The sequence below is a fragment of the Macaca nemestrina genome, chromosome 8, assembly GCF_043159975.1.
Source record: "Macaca nemestrina isolate mMacNem1 chromosome 8, mMacNem.hap1, whole genome shotgun sequence".
NCBI lineage: Eukaryota > Metazoa > Chordata > Mammalia > Primates > Cercopithecidae > Macaca > Macaca nemestrina.
Genome location: NC_092132.1, coordinates 50,673,667 through 50,694,554, shown reverse-complemented (window position 1 = coordinate 50,694,554; position 20,888 = coordinate 50,673,667). Strand labels below are relative to the sequence as shown.

General features: G+C 41.8%; 1 protein-coding gene across 2 annotated transcripts in view; it reads left to right on the top strand.

Moving 5' to 3' along the window:
- Nucleotides 1-6,025: 6,025 nt before the first annotated feature.
- Nucleotides 6,026-20,888, top strand: part of LOC105497354 (dpy-19 like 4) — a 79,735-nt gene continuing 64,872 nt past the window's right edge. The window contains exons 1-2 of one of the 2 annotated variants that reach the window (XM_071067996.1): nt 6,026-6,490; nt 12,342-12,452. In XM_071067996.1, coding sequence (XP_070924097.1) covers nt 6,052-6,490; nt 12,342-12,452 — 550 coding nt within the window. In that variant the 5' untranslated portion in view covers nt 6,026-6,051. The remainder of the gene's footprint in view (nt 6,491-12,341; nt 12,453-20,888) is intronic. The other variant, XM_071067995.1, reaches the window with a different exon arrangement.

The window sequence follows — 20,888 nt, the reverse complement described above, 5'->3', positions numbered from 1 at the left end:
CACTTAGTACCAAGGGGATGGTGCTAAGTCATTCAGGAGGCATCTGCTCCCATGATCCAATCACCTCCTACCAGGCCCTACCTCCAACATTGGGAATCACATTTCAATGTGACATCTGGAAGGGACAAACATCCACACAGGCCGGGTGCGGTGGCTCACGCCTGTAATCCCGACACTTTGGGGGGCTGAGGCAGGTGGATCACCTGAGGTCAGGAGTTCAAGACCAGCCTGACCAACAAGGTGAAACCCCGTCTCTACTAAAAATATAAAAATTAGCCAGGTGTGGCGGCGTGCCCCTGTAGTCCCAGCTACTCAGGAGGCTGAGGCAGGAGAATCGTTTGAACCCAGGAGGTGGAGGTTGCAGTGACTGAGCCGAGATCACGCCACTGCACTCCAGCCTGGGCGACAGAGCGAGACTCCATCTCAAAAAAAAAAAAAAAAAAAACAAAACAAAACAAAACAAAACAACATGAAAGAGGGGATCTGGAAGAGAAGGTAAGACTTGAAGACTGGTCCATGTAGTTAATACTCTCCTAGTTGCTCCTTCATCTACTCCAGCTCTTTACCTAACATTGCATAAATACAGCTCATTTGTTTACAGCATCACAGAGTAGGGCTTCTAGTGCTCCTTTGGTCTGCCTTTTTACTTTATATCCAGCTTGCCATTAATTTGCCATTAATTTGCCATTATATTGTTATTGTTGCCATTCTAAAAGTGAATGCTAATATATGGATAATAAATCTGCTAGTTTTACACTTGAATTTGAGCTAGTGTCTTATAACTGAAACCCTTTCGAAACTTAGCAGAGTCAACGCTACAAACACATTTTTAAAGATCAATGTCAAATACTCAACTTGTTCTGGTTCTCAGCCTCCTTTGTGATTCATTCTTTCCCACATGATTGGTGTTAATCATGGTTCTCTCCTCAGTCATCTTCATCTATTCATTCTCTCTGGGCAAATTCATTCATTTATTTCCACACTCTTCTGTGGATCTATAGATCCTCTACCCAGCACTGTAATGGACATTTCCATTTGGATGTGTCCCACGCATTTCAAACCCAGCATGCTTAAAATGGAACTTATCTTGCCACATCCAAAATCCTGCTGCTTTCTGGGTTCTTTTTACTTCACTAACCAGCACTATATACTACTGCCAGGTCTTAAGGAGGTCATTCTTTTTTTATTTTATTTTATTTATTTATTTTTTTTGAGACGGAGTCTCCATCTGTCGCCCAGGCTGTAGTACAGTGCCGTGATCTTGGCTCACCACACCCTCTGCCTACCAGGTTCAAGTGATTCTCCTGCCTCAGCCTCCGTAGTAGCTGGGATTACAGGTGCATGCCACCACATCTGGCTAATTTTTGTATTTTTAGTAGAGACAGGGTTTCACCATGTTGGCCAGGCTGGTCTCAAACTCCTGACCATAGGTGAGGTGATTCATCTGCCTTGGCCTCCCAAAGTGCTGGGATTACAGGCATGAACCACTGCACCCGACCCAGGAGGTCATTCTTTTTGTTATTTTTATTTTTTATTTTTTATTTTTTTTGAGACAGAGTCTCGCTCTGTCACCCAGGCTGGAGTGCAGTGGGGCAATCTCAGCTCACTGCAACCTCCACCTCCTGGGTTCAAGTGATTCTCCTGCCTTAGCCTCCTGAGTAACTGGGATTACAGGTGCCTGCCACCACACTAGGCTGGTTTTTGTATTTTTAGTAGAGACGAGGTTTCACCATGTTGGCCAGGCTGGTCTTGAACTCCTTACCTCAGGCGATTCACCCACCTCGGCCTCCCGAAGTGCTGGGATTACATGCGTGAGCCACCGCGCCCAGCGCAGGAGGTCATTCTTAACCTCTCCTTCATCATCCTAGACAATCTCACCCATTTTTTGCCTCAATGTTGAACTCTATGCATCAAATTTTGTTCCTCTCTATTGGCAGTATGTTTTAAATAATTTTTAAAATTAAAAACGCAGATCTGATCATGTGCTCTTGAAATCTTTTAATAGCTTCCCATTTGCTGTGGGAAAAATCCATACATGTACAACCTGCATGACATTGCATAAGCTGATTCCAGCCTTCCTCTGTTGCTTTCTTGCAAGGCACTTTTCCCCCCATGCTCTATATTCTGTGATACATTTTCCAATTGTTTGTGTGGGAGTGATAAACTTTTGTCTGTTTCCTCTACCTGAAACATTTTTTTTTCTGCTCTCTCTCTCTTAACTGATGTCCACTTAGAAATCTTATCTTCCTGGGCAGGCGCGGTGGCTGATCCCTGTAATCCCAGCACTTCGGGAGACTGAGGCCAGAGGATCACTTGAGGTCAGCAGTTCGAGACCAGGCTGGCCAAATAGTGAAACCTTGTCTCTACTAAAAATACAAAAATTAGCTGTGCGTGGTGGTGAGTGCCTGTAATTCCAGCTACCCTGGAGGTTGAGGCAGGAGAATTTCTTGAACCCAGGAGCTGGAGGTTGCAGTGAACCAAGATCATGCCACTGCACTCCAGCCTGGGCAAAGAGCAAGACTCTGTCTCAAAACAAAACAAAACAAAACAAAATAAAAACCAAACAAAAAAAGAAATCTTCCTAAGGAAGACCTTTCCTGACGAAATAGGCTCACAGTAAGATCTCCCTGTAACCAGTTTCCCATATTGTTAATGGCAGTGTGTTTCTTGTTCCTCACTAGTGACTAGTCAGTGCTTAAAATGTATTTGCTGAATGAATACATTTATATTTATTCCTGCATGTAGAAACTCATGTGATTATACATACATACATACATACATATATATATATATATTTTAGATGGAGTCTAAAATTTTTTAGACAGAGTCTTACTCTGTTGCCCAGGCTGGAGTGCAGTGGCCTGATCTTGGCTCGCTGCAACCTCCGCCTCCCGTGTTAGATTCTCCTTCCCTCAGCCTCCCAGGTAGCTGGAACTACAGGCGCATGCCACCACGGCCAGCTAATTTTTGTATTTTTAGTAGAGACAGGGTTTCAGTGTCTCTTGTTGGCCAGGCTGGTCTCGTACTCCTGACCTCGTGATCCATTCACCTCAGCCTCCCAAAGTGCTGGGATTACAGGCGTGAGCCACCATGCCTGGCTGATTCTATATATGTGTGTATATATATATTTTAAGAATTTTTATAAACGTAAATGTTGCTAAATAGCAAATACTATGTTTCTTTCTTTTTGGTTTTTTTTTTTGTTTTTTTGAGAGGGAGTTTCATTCCTGTTGCCCAGGCTAGAGTGCAGTGGCACGATCTCAGCTCACTACAACCTCTGCCTCCCAGCTTCAAGAAATTCTGCCTCAGCCTCCGGAGTAGCTGGGATTACAGGCACCCACCACCATGCCTGGCTAATTTTTTTGTACTCTTAGTAGAGACGGGGTTTTACCATGTTGGCCAGGCTGGTCTCAAACTCCTGACCTCAGGTGATCCACCTGCCTCAGCCAATCCACCTGCCTCAGCCTCCCAAAGTGTTGAGATTACAGGCATGAGCCACTGCACCCAGCCAGTATTATGTTTCTTTAGCACCATTTTGTGAATTTTTAAAATGTTAATGTTAATCTAATTATTAATGGTATGTTTTTACATGGGAATATAAATTCAAAGAGTCACTTTTTCACTGAAGTGCACAAAGAAGACAGTTGGGTATGAAATGTACCTTTACATTATGATTCTGGCTGCGTCTGCCATCTACTGGACACGTCATGCTGTTGGCTTTTAAGGTTTCTATTCTCAGTCAAGGTGCTCATCCAGGATTCTAATAGGATTTAAAATTTTTTCTATTTTTAAATCATATTATAATTGATGAGAAATTGATATTTTTTTTTAACTGTATTTGTTTTAGACTGGTCAAGTGAAGCAGTGCGAATGGAGAAGCAGCAAATCTGTAACTGGTTGTGATCAATTAGTTGTGAACACCACGGCACTTGGGCCAGCCTTTACTGTATTTAAAAAAAGAAAAAGAAATGTCGTAGCAGTTTCCGTGTTACACACACTTTTTTTTTTTTAACTTTTAAGTTCAGGGGTACAAGTGCAGGGTTGTAACACAGGTAAACTTACGTCACGGGGGTTTGTTGTACAGATTATTTCATCACCCAGGTATTTATCTTAGTAACCATTAGCTATTTTTCCTGATCCTCTCCCTCCTCCCACCCTCCGCCCTCTGAAAGGCCCCAGTGTGTGTTGTTCCCCTCTATACACATACATTTTTATAGTGATGTCACAAATTTGGTAGACAACTTTTTTTCCCCAAAAATCATTGTGCTCCTTTGCTTTTAAGATACCTACAATTTGGAATGTGATGCATCCTCGACGCATCAGTCTGGACATGCCTAGTAAATGATCTGCAGTGGCTGTCTGTCTGAAGAGTACTTCAGGGACAGCTCCAGAACTGCACTAGATTTGGCCTCAGCATCCAGGTCTAGCCTCAGCTCTTTGTAGGGTGGAAAAACAGCAGAAACAACTTCATCTGTCAGGGCTTTAGGAATAGCAGATTTTTTTCTGAATTAACTGAATTGAGGTACTCAGAGGCCACCTGCTATCCAATTGCATCCCTTTGATCAAAATAAGAAAGAATTTAATCTGCCATTTACATGTACCAAGAAGGCCTAAGTGCAATTAATAGCAGGTGTCTTCTAATGTGGCAGTCTCATTCCCTATAAATAGGGTTGTTTGAGTTAGCAAAAACAAACAAAATACCAAACCAAAACAAAACCCAGGATATTCAATTACATAGAAATTTCAGATAAAAACAAATCATTTTTGGTGTAAGCATGTCCCAAATATTGCATGGGACATTCTCATACTAAAGTGTCCTGAATTGTATCTGGAAACCCTAATATAATTCACAAATATTTAAAGGGCTTACTATCTGAAAGAAAAGAGGTGAGAGGCAACAGTCTTGGTACAAAGTCAGCAACCTATGTTTCTAGCATAGAAGCTTTGCCTGGGACAATCTTGATAATAGGCCACTTAGTTCCAAAAATGTTTTGCTTTATGAGTATTGTTTCATATGACCAACTTGATCAAAAATCCCTACCTAGAGTAGTTTTAACTCTGGGAAAATTTGTTTTTTGATAAAACGTCCTAGCCAGGTGCAGTGGCTCACGCCTGTAATTCCAGCACTTTGGGAGGCCAAGGAGGGCGGATTGCTTGAGCTCAAGAGTTCAAGACTAGCCTGGGCAACACGGTGAAACCATGTCTCTACAAAAAAAAATAAAAAATATATATATGTATATATGTATATTTTATATATACACACACAGAATATACCCATATTCAGAAAATATATATATATACACACACACACACACACACACACACAGAAAAATTAGCTGGGCCTGGTGGTGTGTGTCTGTAGTCCCAGCTACTTGGGAGGCTGAGGTGGGAGGATCACCTGAGCTTGGGAGGTCAAGGCTACAGTGAGCCATGATTGCACCTGTGCACTCCAGCTGTCAACAAAATGAGATCTTATTTCTTTTTCTTTTTTTTTTTTTTTGAGACGAAGTCTCGCTCTGTCGCCCAGGCTGGAGTGCAGTGGCCGGATCTCAGCTCACTGCAAGCTCCGCCTCCCGGGTTCCCGCCATTCTCCTGCCTCAGCCTCCCGAGTAGCTGGGACTACAGGCGCCCACCACCTCGCCCAGCTAGTTTTTTGTATTTTTTTAGTAGAGACGGGGTTTCACCGTGTTAGCCAGGATGGTCTCGATCTCCTGACCTCGTGATCCGCCCGCCTCGGCCTCCCAAAGTGCTGGGATTACAGGCTTGAGCCACTGCGCCCGGCCTTCCAACATCTTTTGAATTCATTCTCTTTGAACATTTTTATTTTCATTGCCTCATACCAGGCCTTTATTTTCTTACTAAGTTTACTATAACAGCACAAGCTTCTTTCTTGTAATGGTCAAGTGGTCTACTAAACCGAAGCGCTAACCGAGTAGCTGGAATTACAGGCAGTTCTGCCTCTGTCCGGCTTTGTGACTTCCACCACATTAGATCTGTTTCCTCCGTGTAAAATGGGGCGGGAATAGAGGCTGGACCTGGGAGGTGTCGCTGATGATCGTCTCCGACTCGCTAAGTCGCGGAGTCACAAACGTGGCGGAAAGCAAGCCCCCACTTTTTGGGAAGAGTAGGACGAGGGGCGGGGCTGCAGCGAGACCCACTAGTTTCGCTTTCCAGGGGAGGCAGTGGCCGGTAGCTGCGGCTGTGGGCGGCGCCCCCGGCGTGGAGTCTCCTTCCTGCCCTCGCAGGCTCCGGCGCCCCAGCGAAACGCTCCGACCGCTCCCCTCTCCCAACACTCTGGTTCCCTGGCCGCCTGCGGGGACGCGGTTGGCGGCGACACCGGAGGGGGGTGGGTCAGGAAGTGGGGACGCGGCGGCCAGGAGCGGGCCCCGGGTGGCCGAGGGGTTCGGCGACGCGGAGGGAGGGACACTCCGGGCCGCGCGGGAGCCGGAGGGCGCCCCGGCCTCCGCAGAGACGATGGCGGAGGAAGAAGGTGACTGCCGCGGGGTCCAGCGCGCCAGCGGCTGCCTGTGGTCTCGGGAAGGAGGGGCGGGGGCGCTGGAGGTGTGGGCTGGAGCTGCCGGTGGCCGCGGTGGCGTCCGCACGGGGAGGGCGGGAAGGAGCGCGGCTCCCAGGAGAGGGCTGCGGAGAAATTCAGGAGAGCGGAGCGAATGGCTCGAAGTTTTGTCGGCCGAATTGGGAAGCAAAGGCGGAGCTGAAAGTTGGGAATCCGTAGCAGGAGAGAAAGCTGTGCAGGGAGTGGTTGGGAGGGAGGGAGGGTCCTGAGCAGATTTTTGGTGAAGTGGGGGGCGCAGTTTGGTTTCGAAGATGCAGGTTTAGGTACTGAGTGCATATTTGAATGTGGTCGTTGTTTCACTCAAGGCCCCTCATTCGGAGGGCGATTTTTAAAGGGCTGTGGGTATTGACAAACCCAGAGGCACAGGGGGTGAGGGGACATTCACCTCGGGGATAAAGAAGCAGGGATTTGGGATAAACATGGCATGATGAATTGGGAATGGGTGAACACGCAGAAACTGAAGAAAGCCAAGTTCACTTAGGTTTAGAGGAAAATGGTAAAGAGCAGAGCCATCTAAGTATTACAGTTTTGGGAGCTGATGAGGCCAGGAGGCCTTTGAGGGTCAAAGTGGGTGAGTAGAGATGGGGTTTATCCATGTTGGTCAGGCTGGTCTCGAACTCCGGACCTTAGCTGATCCGCCCACCTCCGCCTCCCAGAGTGCTGGGATTACAGGCGTGAGCCACCGCGCCGGTCGACTCAAGCCTTTTTGAACCAAGAGTACAAGGAAGGAATTTAAAGAATTTAGCGGAAAGCAGTTTTTAAAAATTAAGCATAAGAAGTGTTTACTGATCTGTGACTTGCTGACCTGTCCCTATGCAGGCTTGGTTCATATTTGCTTCCTCTTGAGTTTTCAGAGTGTTAAAGCTGGTCTGAATTTAAGACATTCTAACTAAAAACAGCTTCAAAACCAAAGCTGTTTGTCGTTGGTGAGAAAGAATGTAATTCCACTTGTTTCCTTGGTTGTCTGTGGTTACAGTATATTATCATTTGAAATATTTCTTGATGTATTTTTCTTTTCTAATTGCAAATTTATGGAGGCTGGTTGATACACTAGCTTGCATGTTCCTATGAGTACATTCATGCTTAACTTAAAGCATTAAAAAAGTTAATACTGCATAGAAAAATCAATACTACAATACTGAAAGTCTTTAATACATCATGCAAAATGAAAAATTATTTTAGACTATGGTTGTACTTAAATAGATCTGTGGAGCCAATATTAAGATTGTACTGTTTTGTAAATTTTACTTACGTGATATAAAATGATAAATGGGCTGGGCATGGTGGCTCATGCCTGTAGTCTCAGCACTTTGGGAGGCCAGGGTGAGTGGATCACTTGAAGTCAGGAGTTCAAGACCAACCTGGCTAACACAGTGAAACCCCATCTCTACTAAAAATACAAAAATTAGCCGAGTGGCGAACGTCTGTAGTTCCGGCTACTCGGGAGGCTGAGGCAGGAGAATCACTTGAACCCAGGAGGCTGAGGTTGCAGTGAACCGAGATTGCACCATTGCACTCCAGCCTGGGTGACAGAGCGAGACTCCATCTCAAAAAAAACAAAATTAAGGCCGGGCACAGTGGCTCACACCTGTAATCCTAACACTTTGGGAGGCCAAGGCGGGCAGATCACGAGGTCAGGAGTTTGAGACCAGTCTGGCCAATATGGTGAAACCCTGGCTCTACTAAAAAATACAAAAATTCGCCGGGCGTGGTGGCGCACGCCTGTAGTCCCAGCTACCTGGGAGGCTGAGGCAAGAGAATCGCTGGAACTCAGGAGGCTGAGGTTGCAGTGAGCCGAGATCTCCCCACTGCACTCCAGCCTGGGTGACAGAGCGAGACTCCCTTTCAAAAATAAAATAAATAAAATGATAAATGATTTTTGGTTGTAGAATTACATATAACTCAAAAACAGTTAAATACATCTTATATGGGACAATTAATGGGTTGCAGTTTATTAAAATACTGCTTTATTCAACACATTTTTAATTCCATAAATATTTGTGTTAATACTCTATTAGATGCAAGGATATAATAGTCAGCAATGAATGAGTAATTAAATTTTCATTTATTATAATGCTAGTAATAATAATATATATAGCATACCTGTCTGTCTATGTGCCAGGCATTCTGAATGTTTTTTATTTATTTGTCACTCTATAGTTTTTTCCCCAAAAATTCATATTATCTTTTATTCGCTGTGTTAAAATTAGACTAAATAGTCTGTATATTTTACTTGTATCCAGGTGTTCTCCATGTCCCATCTTACTTACAGTTCACATTCGCTTGGATCCTCTTCATTGTCCAAGTAAATACTCTGGGAATCTGGTTTTTAAAAAAATGTCTTCCTTGATGCAGTAGAGGGCCAGGGTGTTTATATTTATGCTTTCTGAAAGCAGTGTTACAGCAAAGAAAGAAGTGACAACCTTGAGTAGAGCAGTATTAACATTTCATTTGGAAACTGCTATGTCTAGCCTGCGTGGACATTTGAAAGCCTGTTTGTAGCCCTACTATTTCATATGAAGATGACTGGACTGAAGTCTGAAATAGCAGGTTACTTTTGTGGATGTGTAATCATCTTCATTTAGTTTGACTTTTTCTTTACAATGCTAAGAATATAAGATAGTGAAAAGGAGTGGCTGGACATCATGGCTCACGCCTGTAATCCCAGCACTTTGGGAGGCTGAGGCGGGCGAATCACGAGGTCAGGAGTTCGAGGCCAGCCTGGCCAATGTGGTGAAACCCCTGACTCTACTCAAAATACAAAAAATTAGCTGGGCGTAGTGGCAGACACCTGTAATCCCAGCTACTTGGGAGGCTGAGGCAGGAGAATTGCCTGAACCCGGGAGGCGGAGGTTGCAATGAGCCGGCATGGCACCACTGCACTGCAGCCTGGGCAAAAAGAGTGAAACTCTGTCTCAAAAAAAAAGATAGTAAAAAGGAGGATTGAATTACATCGCAGAGCTTTCCTGTCAGAACTGATAATCTCATTTGTCCATTGCTTTGACCTTTGCTTTTTTCCACCTAGAGATGTGTGGCTTTGTTTTTCCATTATGAAATTATATGGAAAGTTAGCTTTAGGGATAAGGTTGAAGAGATGAGCTAAAATGAATACTGTATTTATCAAGTCATACTTTTCACTCTTACAGTTTAATGCCACTAAAATTGGTATGTCTTAAAATCAGTACATGCATTCAATGTGACAGTGTGGTTTTTTTTTTCCCCCTTGAAAACCTATTGAGTGGTATCTTCAAATATATGGCATCTTAGAATCAGGAAAATATAATATTATAGATTTTTTATAGATTACATATTTGTATGGTCCTCGATCATTGCTAATATAAATTCTTGAGAGGTGACTGTTGAGAGTTGTATACTTCAGAAATTACATGAAAATCTATGCAAAATTTTTGTGTAAGTTTTACTTTTATAAACAAAATTCATTTATGGGCACAAAGAGAACATGTTTAATTAAAGTCCTGTAAAGTGATTTATTTGATAAAGAACATTTTTAAAAAGGAAAATGATAGTGTTTTGTAAGAACACGTTTTATGTGACTATTCCCCTCCCAATTTATCACTAAGTGTATATTTTTAGACTCTAATGGAAAAGACCCACTTACCTAGCCCATTGGTCACATATAGTATATCTGTTGACTATCTCAATAGATTTGTTAATTTGATTTCTGAAATTATCCAATTAAATGTTTTAAAGTCCAGTGCTGTTATGTGATTAATCATGCAGGTGTACCTACAAAGGAAGGTTCTTGTGGTTATATTTTCCCCTTGTATTCTTTTAAAATAAAATTAAAGGCCAGGTGCGGTGGCTCAAGCCTGTAATCCCGGCACTTTGGGAGGCCGAGACGGGCGGATCACTAGGTCAGGAGATTGAGACCATCCTGGCTAACACGGTGAAACCCCGTCTCTACTAAAAAGACAAAAAACTAGCCGAGCGAGGTGGCAGGCACCTGTAGGCCCAGCTACTTGGGAGGCTGAGGCAGGAGAATGGCATAAACCTGGGAGGCGGAGCTTGCAGTGAGCTGAGATCCGGCCACTGCACTCCAGCCTGGGCGACAGAGTGAGACTCCATCTCAAAAAAAAAAAAAAAATTAAATTAAAAACAATAATTTGTTTTTGAAGACTTTATTTGATTTTGCATAAATATTCGTTCTTGATGACTGCTTCTAACTTCTACTTTAACCCAGAGCAGGGGAATATTAAAGAGGCATAATGAGGAAGGAATATAGTGATATTTACTAATTGACCTAGATTTATATGTATAAATACTCAAAGTCTGGGGTACATTTTTCTAATAATGCCATTTTTTGTTTTTTTGTTTTGTTTCATTTTGTTTTTGAGACGGAGTCTCCCTCTGTCACCCAGGCTAGAGTGCAGTGGCGCAATCTCGGGTCACTGCATCTCCACCTACTGGGTTCAAGTGATTCTCCTGCCTCAGCCTCCTGAGTAGCTGGGATTACAAGAGTGCACCACCACACCCGGCTAATATTTGTATTTTTAGTAGAGACAGGGTTTCACCATGTTGACCAGGCTGGTCTTGAACTCCTGACCTCGGGTAATCCACCCACCTTGGCCTCCCAAAGTGTTGGGATTACAGGCATGAGCCACCATGTCCGGCCTGATAATGTCATTTAAAAATATTTTCATTGATTTCACTACTTAACATGACTACAGAATAAATGGTAGTATAGAAATGAGTAAACATTAGATTCATCAGTCTGAATCCGTTAAATGTAGAGCTTTTTTTCTCACTATGCCAGTGTTTAAAGATATTTTAGTGAGCACGTAAGTTTGCTATGAAGCTATTTTAAAATATGTTTATTTTATTCATTTTCCACAGTAAAGCTAAGAACATACATCTGATCAGTAGCAACTGATTCGTTTCTCCTTCTTTGACTTCTATGTTTATTTTCACATTTCATAGCCTGAAGTTATTACTAAGAGAAAGGAAAAAACTGTCTTCCACTTCCATGAGAAAGATAAATTATTGTACCACTTTATAACTTGGCAGGAACACTCTGTACTTATAGTATCGTAATCTATCCCACAAGATGATTAATTCTAGGGAGGAAAAGTATAAATTGTACATAGTACATTCCTGTTTAACTTAGAGTTTAGTTTACTATTTTGGAGGTAACTTCTGCATCACATTTTCTAAAACTGGAGCTAGAAGAGGAAGCTAGTCTAATCCTGGGAAATTATTTTGAGACCTTCTCATATATAAGTATCTTTGTAGGTTCAGCCTATTTTCTAATCCCTAAATCTAAAAGATTGTACAATGCTAATGATAACACAGTACTGAAATTCTGCAGAGCTTTCAGGGTTAAACAAAGAAGTGTAGTTTATGATGAATGTGTTGTGTTTTGATTTTTACAAAACACTTAAACCATGAGTTATGCATTTGATACTTTAAGGTAACTAGAATTATGAGCTGAGTAACACATTGACCCTAATTTGGAAAAGAGCTTACTTATTTTGGGATGTTTTGAAAATTGCATCATCTTGGGAGAAGAGCGCATTGGTTTACTACTAGGATTGTCAAAACACAAATTGGGGAGTGGAACTTAAAATTGTCTTTTTTTTGGACAAAAGAAGATTTTGCAGGGGTGCCAAAATAATTATGAAAATGTTATCTTTGATGCTAATAGGTCTTAGTGGTACTTTTGCTTTAGAATAATAAAGGTTAATTGGCTCAGGATACAGATCAAAATAATTTTATACACACATTGCAATAATGTCTTAAATATTTTAAGGACCACCTGTAGAGCTGCGCCAAAGAAAAAAGCCAAAGTCTTCAGAAAATAAGGAATCTGCCAAAGAAGAGAAAATCAGTGACATTCCAGCTCCTGAAAGAGTTCCAAAACGTAAGTTAGACTTGGAATTTGTGCTACTACAAAAATAGTTTACGCTAGAGAGTATATTAATATTTTAAATATACATATTTTGAGATTATGTATATGCTCAGCTTTCGCTAGGTTTTGAACAACCCCCAAATCTCACTGGCTTATGACAAACATTTATTTCTAATTAATATTACATGTTATGGCTGCAGTTTGGCTGTCATAATTTTATGTGTTGTGAAGGAATAGTCCCCATTTGGGAAAAATTTTTCTTGTGACATAGGAAAAGAGGAGGCAGAATCATGCAATGCCTCTTAAAGTTTCTGCTGACCTAGCACAGTATCACTTGTACGCACCTTTTATTGACCCAAGCAAGTCATATAATCAGTTTAGACGATGGGATGTGAAGTATATTTTCATTACAGGGAAGTGTTCCAGGTCCACATGGTAGTGGGCAGGGATATATAATCTTTTTACTGGGAAGGAGAAAATAGTTGTGAATAATAATATAGTTTACCACATCCTGTCCTTGTGATTTATTTCCCTCCCTCAGACAAAATACACTTACTTTTTCCCACACCCTAAGACTCTGTCTTATCTAGTCACAGCCTTCATCCTGAACCCAAGGGCTTATCGACATCAGGGCCAGCTATGACTCATTCTAATCCAGAGATCTATGAACTAAACAGACAGGTTATCTGTTTTGTGTCAGGGGTTCCCAAGACCACCCCCATGTTTGGTTATTAGCTGGAAGGACTCACAAGTTTCAGAATGAAGTTGTATTTACAGCTATGATTGATTGATTGATTGATTGATTTTTGAGACAGAGTCTCGCTCTGTCACCCAGGCTGGAGTTCAGTGGCATGATCTCAGCTCACTGCAACCTCCGCCTTCTGGGTTCAAGCAATTCTCCTGCCTCCCTCCTGAGTAGCTCACGCCACCATGCCTGGCTAATTTTTGTATTTTTGGTAGAGACAGGGTTTCCCCATGTTGGCCAGTCTGGTCTCGAACTCCTGACCTCAAGTGATCCACCTACCTCAGCCTCTCAAAGTGCTGAGATTATAGGCATGAGCCACCGTGCCCAGCCTACAGCTATGATTTATTATAGCAAATAATATAAAACAAAATCAGCAAAGCGAAAAGACCTATTGTGGTGAAATCTGCAAGAAACCAGGCATAGGCTTCCACATTTCCACTGCAGTAGAGTCACACAGGATGGGCCTGATTCCTTCAGCATCAAATTGTGACATTTGTAAAGTTTTATCTACCAGGGAAGCTCATTAGTGATTCAGTGCTCAGGGTTTTTATTGGGGGCTAGTCATGTAGGTATCCTCTGCCTACCGTGTACCAAAATTCTTGACTCCCAGAAAGAAATCATAAACTACATTATTTGTACAAAGAGGATAGGCACTGTTATCAGTTAGAGAATGGTGGGAACTCTCCTGAAATTGAAGTTCCTAGATGCCAGCCAAGAGAGCCTACCTTGCAAGCAGGGCTTTCTTTTTTTCTTTTTTCTTTTTTTTTTCTTTCTTGAGACAGTCTCACCCTGCCACCCAGGCAGGAGTGCCATGGTGCAGTCTCTGCTCACTGCAACCTCCACCTTCTGGGTTCAAGCAATTCTTGTGCCTCAGCCTCCCAAGTAGCTGGGATTATAGGCATGTGCCACCACACTTGGTTAATTTTTGTGTTTTTAGTAGAAATGGGGTTTCACCATGTTGGCCAGGCTGGTCAACTCCTGACCTCAGGTGATCCGCCTGCAAGCAGGCCTTTCTCAGGAAAGTGTTCTCAGACCTGCTGTGTTAACTCTTTTCTGCACATCCCCCTGCTCAGTATACATTGTTGGACAGGGACAGGATATCCCCTTACTCTGGGAGAAGGAATCTGTTGTGTTTATGCCCCAGTTGTGTTCCTGGGGAATTGTTTCCCAGTTCATTGTTCTCCATGGTCCTTGATTTTACACTCTGGAGATCTTTTCTCTTCCATTTTCTTCTATAACCATATCTAAAGATGGGTTTGGAGAATATATCATCCTTAAGGGCTAAACAGCTTTCTCATACTGCTTCCTCTGCACTGAAAGTTGAGGCCTGTATATAAATTTGCTCAAGATAAAGGCTGTGGGTAATAGTTGAGGGGCTGGCTACAAGAAAACTATATTTGGGAGCTGGAAAAATGAAGATCTATATTACGTCATGACAAAACATTTGATAATACTGTTTCCTGTGAATAGTTGACAATACTATTTTTTTCTATCATTTTAGGTAATGAGATTGCAAAACAGAATGTTACTAGAGTGCCTTTGGTATTAACAGCTACATTTGACTACAGGAAAGAGATCTGAGTTTAGAATGGAATTGGTCTATTTGTAAGTGGGAATGAAGAAGAAAATAGAGAATTCCAAAATTCTGGGGCTTGTAATGTTGAAGTGAGAACAGTTTATTAACCAGGCGAGGTGGCTCACGCCAGTAATCCCAGCACTTTGGGAAGCTGAGGCAGAGGATTGCTTGAGGTTAGAAGTTCAGGACCATCCTGGACAACGTAGTGAGACCCTGTCTTTATTTAAAAAAGAAAAGAAAAAGCCGTTTGTCTTTTTCAACCAATAAAAGTTAAAATCATGAAATGGGAGGCCGGGTACGGTGGCTCAAGCCTGTAATAACAGCACTTTAGGAGGCCGAGGCGGGCGAATCACGAGGTCAGGAGATTGAGGCCATCCTGGCTAACATGGTGAAACTCCGTCTCTACTAAAAAAATACAAAAAATTAGCCGGGCATGGTGGCGGGCGCCTGTAGTCCCAGCTTCTTGGGAGGCTGAGACAGGAGAATCGCTTGAACCTGGGAGGCGGAGGTTGCAGCGAGCCGAGATTGTGCCACTGCACTCCAGCCTGGGTGACAGAGCAAGACTCCGTCTCAAAAAAAAAAAAAAAAAAAAAAAAGAAATGCTTTGAGTAACAGGCTGATTAAGATGAGTCCTTAGTGCAAAGGTCAAATCAAGGGCATAGCTATTGTACAATTTGTTAAAATGTGTGAATAAATTAAGGTAGTTCCTACTAAATCTTGTTGGATACAGGACTTAGAAAAAAAGAACTAAAGCTGTTGGCCCACAAAAGTTTAATAAACTCAAACTATGTATAATGAAGCCTTTGAGAAGGCATATCTAGAAAAGGTGTGTAATTTAGCCTTTGAGAGTGGCATATCTAGAATAATTTGTAGCTATAGTTACTGGAACATGGAGCTGACTGAAATCAAGTAGGTAAATCAATAAAATTTTTCTTTTCTTTGCAAAATGAGTGATTTAATTGTTTAAAAGTGAAGTATAATTAACATACAATTAAATGCACAGATTCTTAGTTGTTTAATTAAATGCATTTTGAAATGTGAATGCAGGCAAAACAAACTATAGAACATTACCATTATCTCAGAAAGTTTCCTTGTGCCTCATTCCTATTGTTTTGCTAGTTATCACTACTGAATAATTTCACATGTTCTAGAACTTCATTATAAGTGGAATCATACATGCTTCAGTGTCCAAATTCTTTCATTCAGCTCAGTATGTTATCTTTGAAAAATGTAATATTTTGTGGCTGGGTGCGTTGGCTCACGCTTGTTAGCCATGCGTGTAATCCTAACATGTTGGGAGGCCGAGGCAGGAGGTTTGCTTGAGTGCAGGAGTTTGAGACCAGCCTGAGCAACAAGGCGAAACCCCATCTCTACAAAAAATATAAAAATTAGCCAGGCATGGTGGCACGTGCTTGTAGTTTCAGCTACTTGGGAGGCTGAGGCAGGAGGATCACTTAAGCCCATGAGATTGAGGCTCTGGTGAGCCATGATCATGCCACTGCACTCTAGTCTGGGTGACTGAATGACACCCTATTTCATAAAAATAAAAAATAAAAATATAATCATTTTGAGAATCATCCATGTTGTATATCTCAATAGTTCATCCTCCTTTATTATTAAGTATATTCCAGTGTTTGAATATATAGTCATGTGTTGCTTAATGACAGGGATATGTTCTGAGAAATGCACCATTAGGTGATTTTGTCATATTCACACAAACTAGACGGTACAGCCTACTACACACCTAGGCTATGTAGTATAGCCTATTCCTCCTAGGCTACAAACCTGTACAGTATGTTACTGTACTGAATACTGTAGGCAGTTGTAACACAATGGTAAGCATTTGTGTATCTAAATATATCTAAACATCAAAAAGTGCAGTAAAAATATGGTATTACAATCTTATAGGGCCACCATCATATATGCAGTCCATTGTTGACTGAAATGTCATTGTGTAGGGCATGACTATACCATAATTGTTTATTCCTGTTCCTCTTGTTGGACATTTAGGTTGTTTCTAGTATTTAGTTGTTATGAATAAGAATGCTATGAACATTCCTGTACTGGTTTCCTTGAACATATGTTTTCATTTCTGTTAGGTAAATACATAGAAGAATTGCTAGTTAAGCTTTCGAGAGAGCGTACTGTTGAACTGCCAGCCTAGATTCAAAATAACTTTTAACTCTTCAGGTCTTGAAATAAATGACATTTGAGCCCCTAACTACAGATTGAATAAACTGCTCTCAGGTTCTCTTCTGAGAAGGAGTGAGTGTGTTTTGCTTAGGAGAGAAATGAATATTGTGTATTAAAAATATTTTGGTCAGGAATGGTGGCTCACACCAGTAATCCCAGCACTTTGGAAGGCTGAGACGGGCATATCACTTGAGGTCAGGAGTTTGAGACCAGCCTGGCCAACATGGCGAAACCCTGTCTCTACTAAAAAAAAAAAAAAGAAAAAAAAAAAGCCAAATGTAGCAGTGCGTGCCTGTAGTTCTAGCTACTTGGGAGGCTGAGGCATGAGAATCACTTGAACTCGGGAGGTGGAGGTTGCAGTGAGCCAAGATTGCGCCACTGCACTCCAGCCTGGGTGACAGAGGAGACTCCATCACAAAAAACAAACAAACAAAAAATGTAAGCTTAGGCAATATAGTGAGACTTCATCTCTACAAAAAATAAAAAATAAAAAAAATTAGCCAATCATGGTGGTGCACACCTAGAGTCCCAGCTTCTTGGGAGGCTGAGACACAAGAATTAATTAAATCCAGGAGGTGGAGATTGCAGTGAACCGAGAATGTGCCACTGCACTCTAGCCTGGGCAACAGAGGAGACTCCAAAAAAAAAAAGAAGAAGTTGAAGCCTAGGCAATATAGGCTCCACAAAAAAAAAAAAAAAAATTAGCTGAGAATGTGGTGGTGCATGCCTGTCTGTAGTCCCAGCTACTTGGGAGGCTGAGGTAGGAGGATTGCTTAAGCCTGAGAAGTGGTGTTTGCAGTGAACCAAGATCGTGCCACTGCACTCCACCCTGGGCAATGCAGCAAGACTGTCTCAAAAAAAAAAAAAAATTTTAAATTTGAAAAATACAATGTAAGAAAGAAAATTAAATAAGTCTAGAAATATCAACTACAAAATAGTATTTCCTCCCCAACTATAAAAATATATTTTCAGGGTAGAAAATGTGGAAAGTAGAGGAAAAAAAAAACTGCATCCATAATTTCAGTAGATATAAATACTCTTAAAATTTTGGCATAAGTATGGCTTTTTTTCTATGTACTTACAGTTTTTTTCCCACTTTTTGTGAAATTGAACCCTGCATTTTTTTCTCAATGTATCATTGGCTTACTTAACTATGTTCTGTATTACTGATAGTGACATTTTATGATCTGTTTTTAATTTTGTGTGCCTGATCACCGTTTTACAAATGAAGGGACTGATGCACATAGAAGTTATCTGATTAGGCTGGTTTGTGACTAACAGCTTAAAGTCAAATCCTTTTAGATTTTCAAACTAAAATGGTTATATTTTAAGACAATTTCTAAGACCCAGAGCTCCTTATTTTCTCTAAAATACATGTACTTATACCAAACACTGAAAGCTTGATGTCTACTCCATCTTTGACTCCTTACAAAAGTAAAATATTTATTATTGCCAGACGTGGTGGCTCATGCCTGTAATCCCAGCACTTTGGGAGGCTGAGGTGGGCGGATCACCTGAGGTCTGGAGATCAAGACCAGCTTGACCAACATGGAGAAACTCCATCTCTACTCAGAATACAAAATTAGCCAGGCGTGGTGGCTCATGCTTGTAATCCCAGCTACTCGGGAGGCTGAGGCAGGAGAATCGCTTGAACCCGGGAGGTGGAGGTTGCAGTGAGTCGAGATCATGCCATTGCACTCCAGCCTGGGCAACAAGAGCGAAACTCTGTCTCAAAAAAAAAAAAAAAAAAAAAAAAAAGTAGTATTAAGGTTAGGCATTTATATATAGAAATTGGTTGAATATACTTTTTATAATAGTTCCTGATAAGTAGGATTAATTTGCCATCGTCTAAGCCTTAATGAAAAAAAAAAAAAACCCAGGAAATCCATTTAGAAATTTCTAAGTGCTTTTGCCAAACTGCCACCCTAGGTTACTTTTCTTACTAGTTTTTATGGTTCGTTCATATTGTCTCAACATTGCTTTAATGATTTCATATATTTTTTCAGGTATGCTTATGTGGCACAATAATGATAGCCAATATTTGCTGAGCTCGTACTGTACATCAGGAACCATGCCAGATGCTTTAAACATGCTACTGGAAATTTTATTTTATTTTGAGATGGAGTTTCGCTCTTGTGGCCCAGGCTGGAGTGCACTGGTGTGATCTCAGCTCACTGCAACCTCCACCTCTCGGGTTCAAGCAGTTCTCCTGCCTCGGCTTCCCAGTAGCTGGGATTATAGGCATGCACCACCACATGTAGCTAGTTTTGTATTTTTAGTAGAGATGGGGTTTCACTATGTTGGCTGTAGTTGGTCTCAAACTCCTGACCTCAGGTGATCCACCCACTTCAGCCTCCCAAAGAGCTGGGATTACAGGCATGAGCCACCACGCCGGCGAAACAAATTTTAAAACACTTGTGTCACATTGATGCTAATATTGGATTTATTGCAGAGTGTTTTTCAAACATTTAGAATATGATTATTAATTTATCGATATTTAATTATGCTATACTAGTTTGCATAACACAATTGCAACATGCTATGCAAACTATTATGTATTAAATAATGTTATAAAAATAACTAAAATTTTAGTTTAGCTAAAAAATATCAAGTTGATTTTTACCGTCAGTCATTCGGTAACAGAACACTGGGTTTTAGGCCTTTAGTCCCTTATTTTATTTATTATGCTTATTATACTCAATGGCTGTAGCAGGACTGAATCATCTTTTGTATACAAAATCCAAATGTATCTTACGTTATTTCATTAAGAGGCAGTTACAGCCTGGATGCAGTGGCTCATGCCCGTAATTCAGCACTTCAGGAGGCCAAAGTGGAAGGATCTCTTGAGACCAAGGTTTGAGACCAGCCTGGGCAACATGGCAAGAATCCTGTCTCTACAAAAATAAAATAAAATTTAAAAAAGAAGTAGTTTGTGTCCATATATAACAGTTGTATGTGATCTTTTAAAACATGATAATCAAAACTTACTGAGTTGTACATTTTACATGGCTTTAGGTTTATAGTGAGTTATTCTTCAACGAAGAAAAGATCCTGAAAGGAAAAAAAATAATTTCTGAATGAGCCTGTACTTTTTTTAGACATTGGGTCCTGCATTCCTTTGGATTACTTTTTGATATTCATAGGTTAATTTTGTACCATTTTACCCTTGCTTTCTTTCTTTTTTTTGAGACAAGATCTGGCTGTGTCGCCCAGGCTGGAGTGCAGTGGTGCCATCTCGGTTCACTACAACCTCTGCCTCCTGGGCTAAAGCGATTCTCCTGCTTCAGCCTCCCAAGTAGCTGGGATTACAAGCACCTGCCACCACCACATGGGCTAATTTTTTGAAGAGACATGCTTTCACCGTGTTACCCAGTCTGGTTTCGAACTCATGAGCTCAAGCATTCTGCCTGCCTCTGGAAGTGTTGGGGTTACAGGCATAAGCCACCATACTTAGCTACATCTTAACCACTTTTTTTTTTTTTTTTTTTTTTTGAGACGGAGTCTCGCTCTGTCGCCCAGGCTGGAGTGCAGTGGCCGGATCTCCGCTCACTGCAAGCTCCGCCTCCCGGGTTTACGCCATTCTCCCGCCTCAGCCTCCCGAGTAGCTGGGACTACAGGCGCCCGCCACCTCGCCCGGCTAGTTTTTTGTACTTCTTTTTAGTAGAGACGGGGTTTCACCGTGTTAGCCAGGATGGTCTCTATCTCCTGACCTCGTGATCCGCCCGTCTCGGCCTCCCAAAGTGCTGGGATTACAGGCGTGAGCCACCGCGCCCGGCCCACTTTTTTTTTTTTTTTTTTAACAGAGTCTCGCTCTGTCACCCAGGCTGGAGCACAGTGGCGTGATGTGTGCTCACTGCAAGCTCCGCCTCCAGGTTCACTGCGTTCTCCTGCCTCAGCCTCCTAAGTAGCTGGGACTACAGGCGCTTGCCACCAC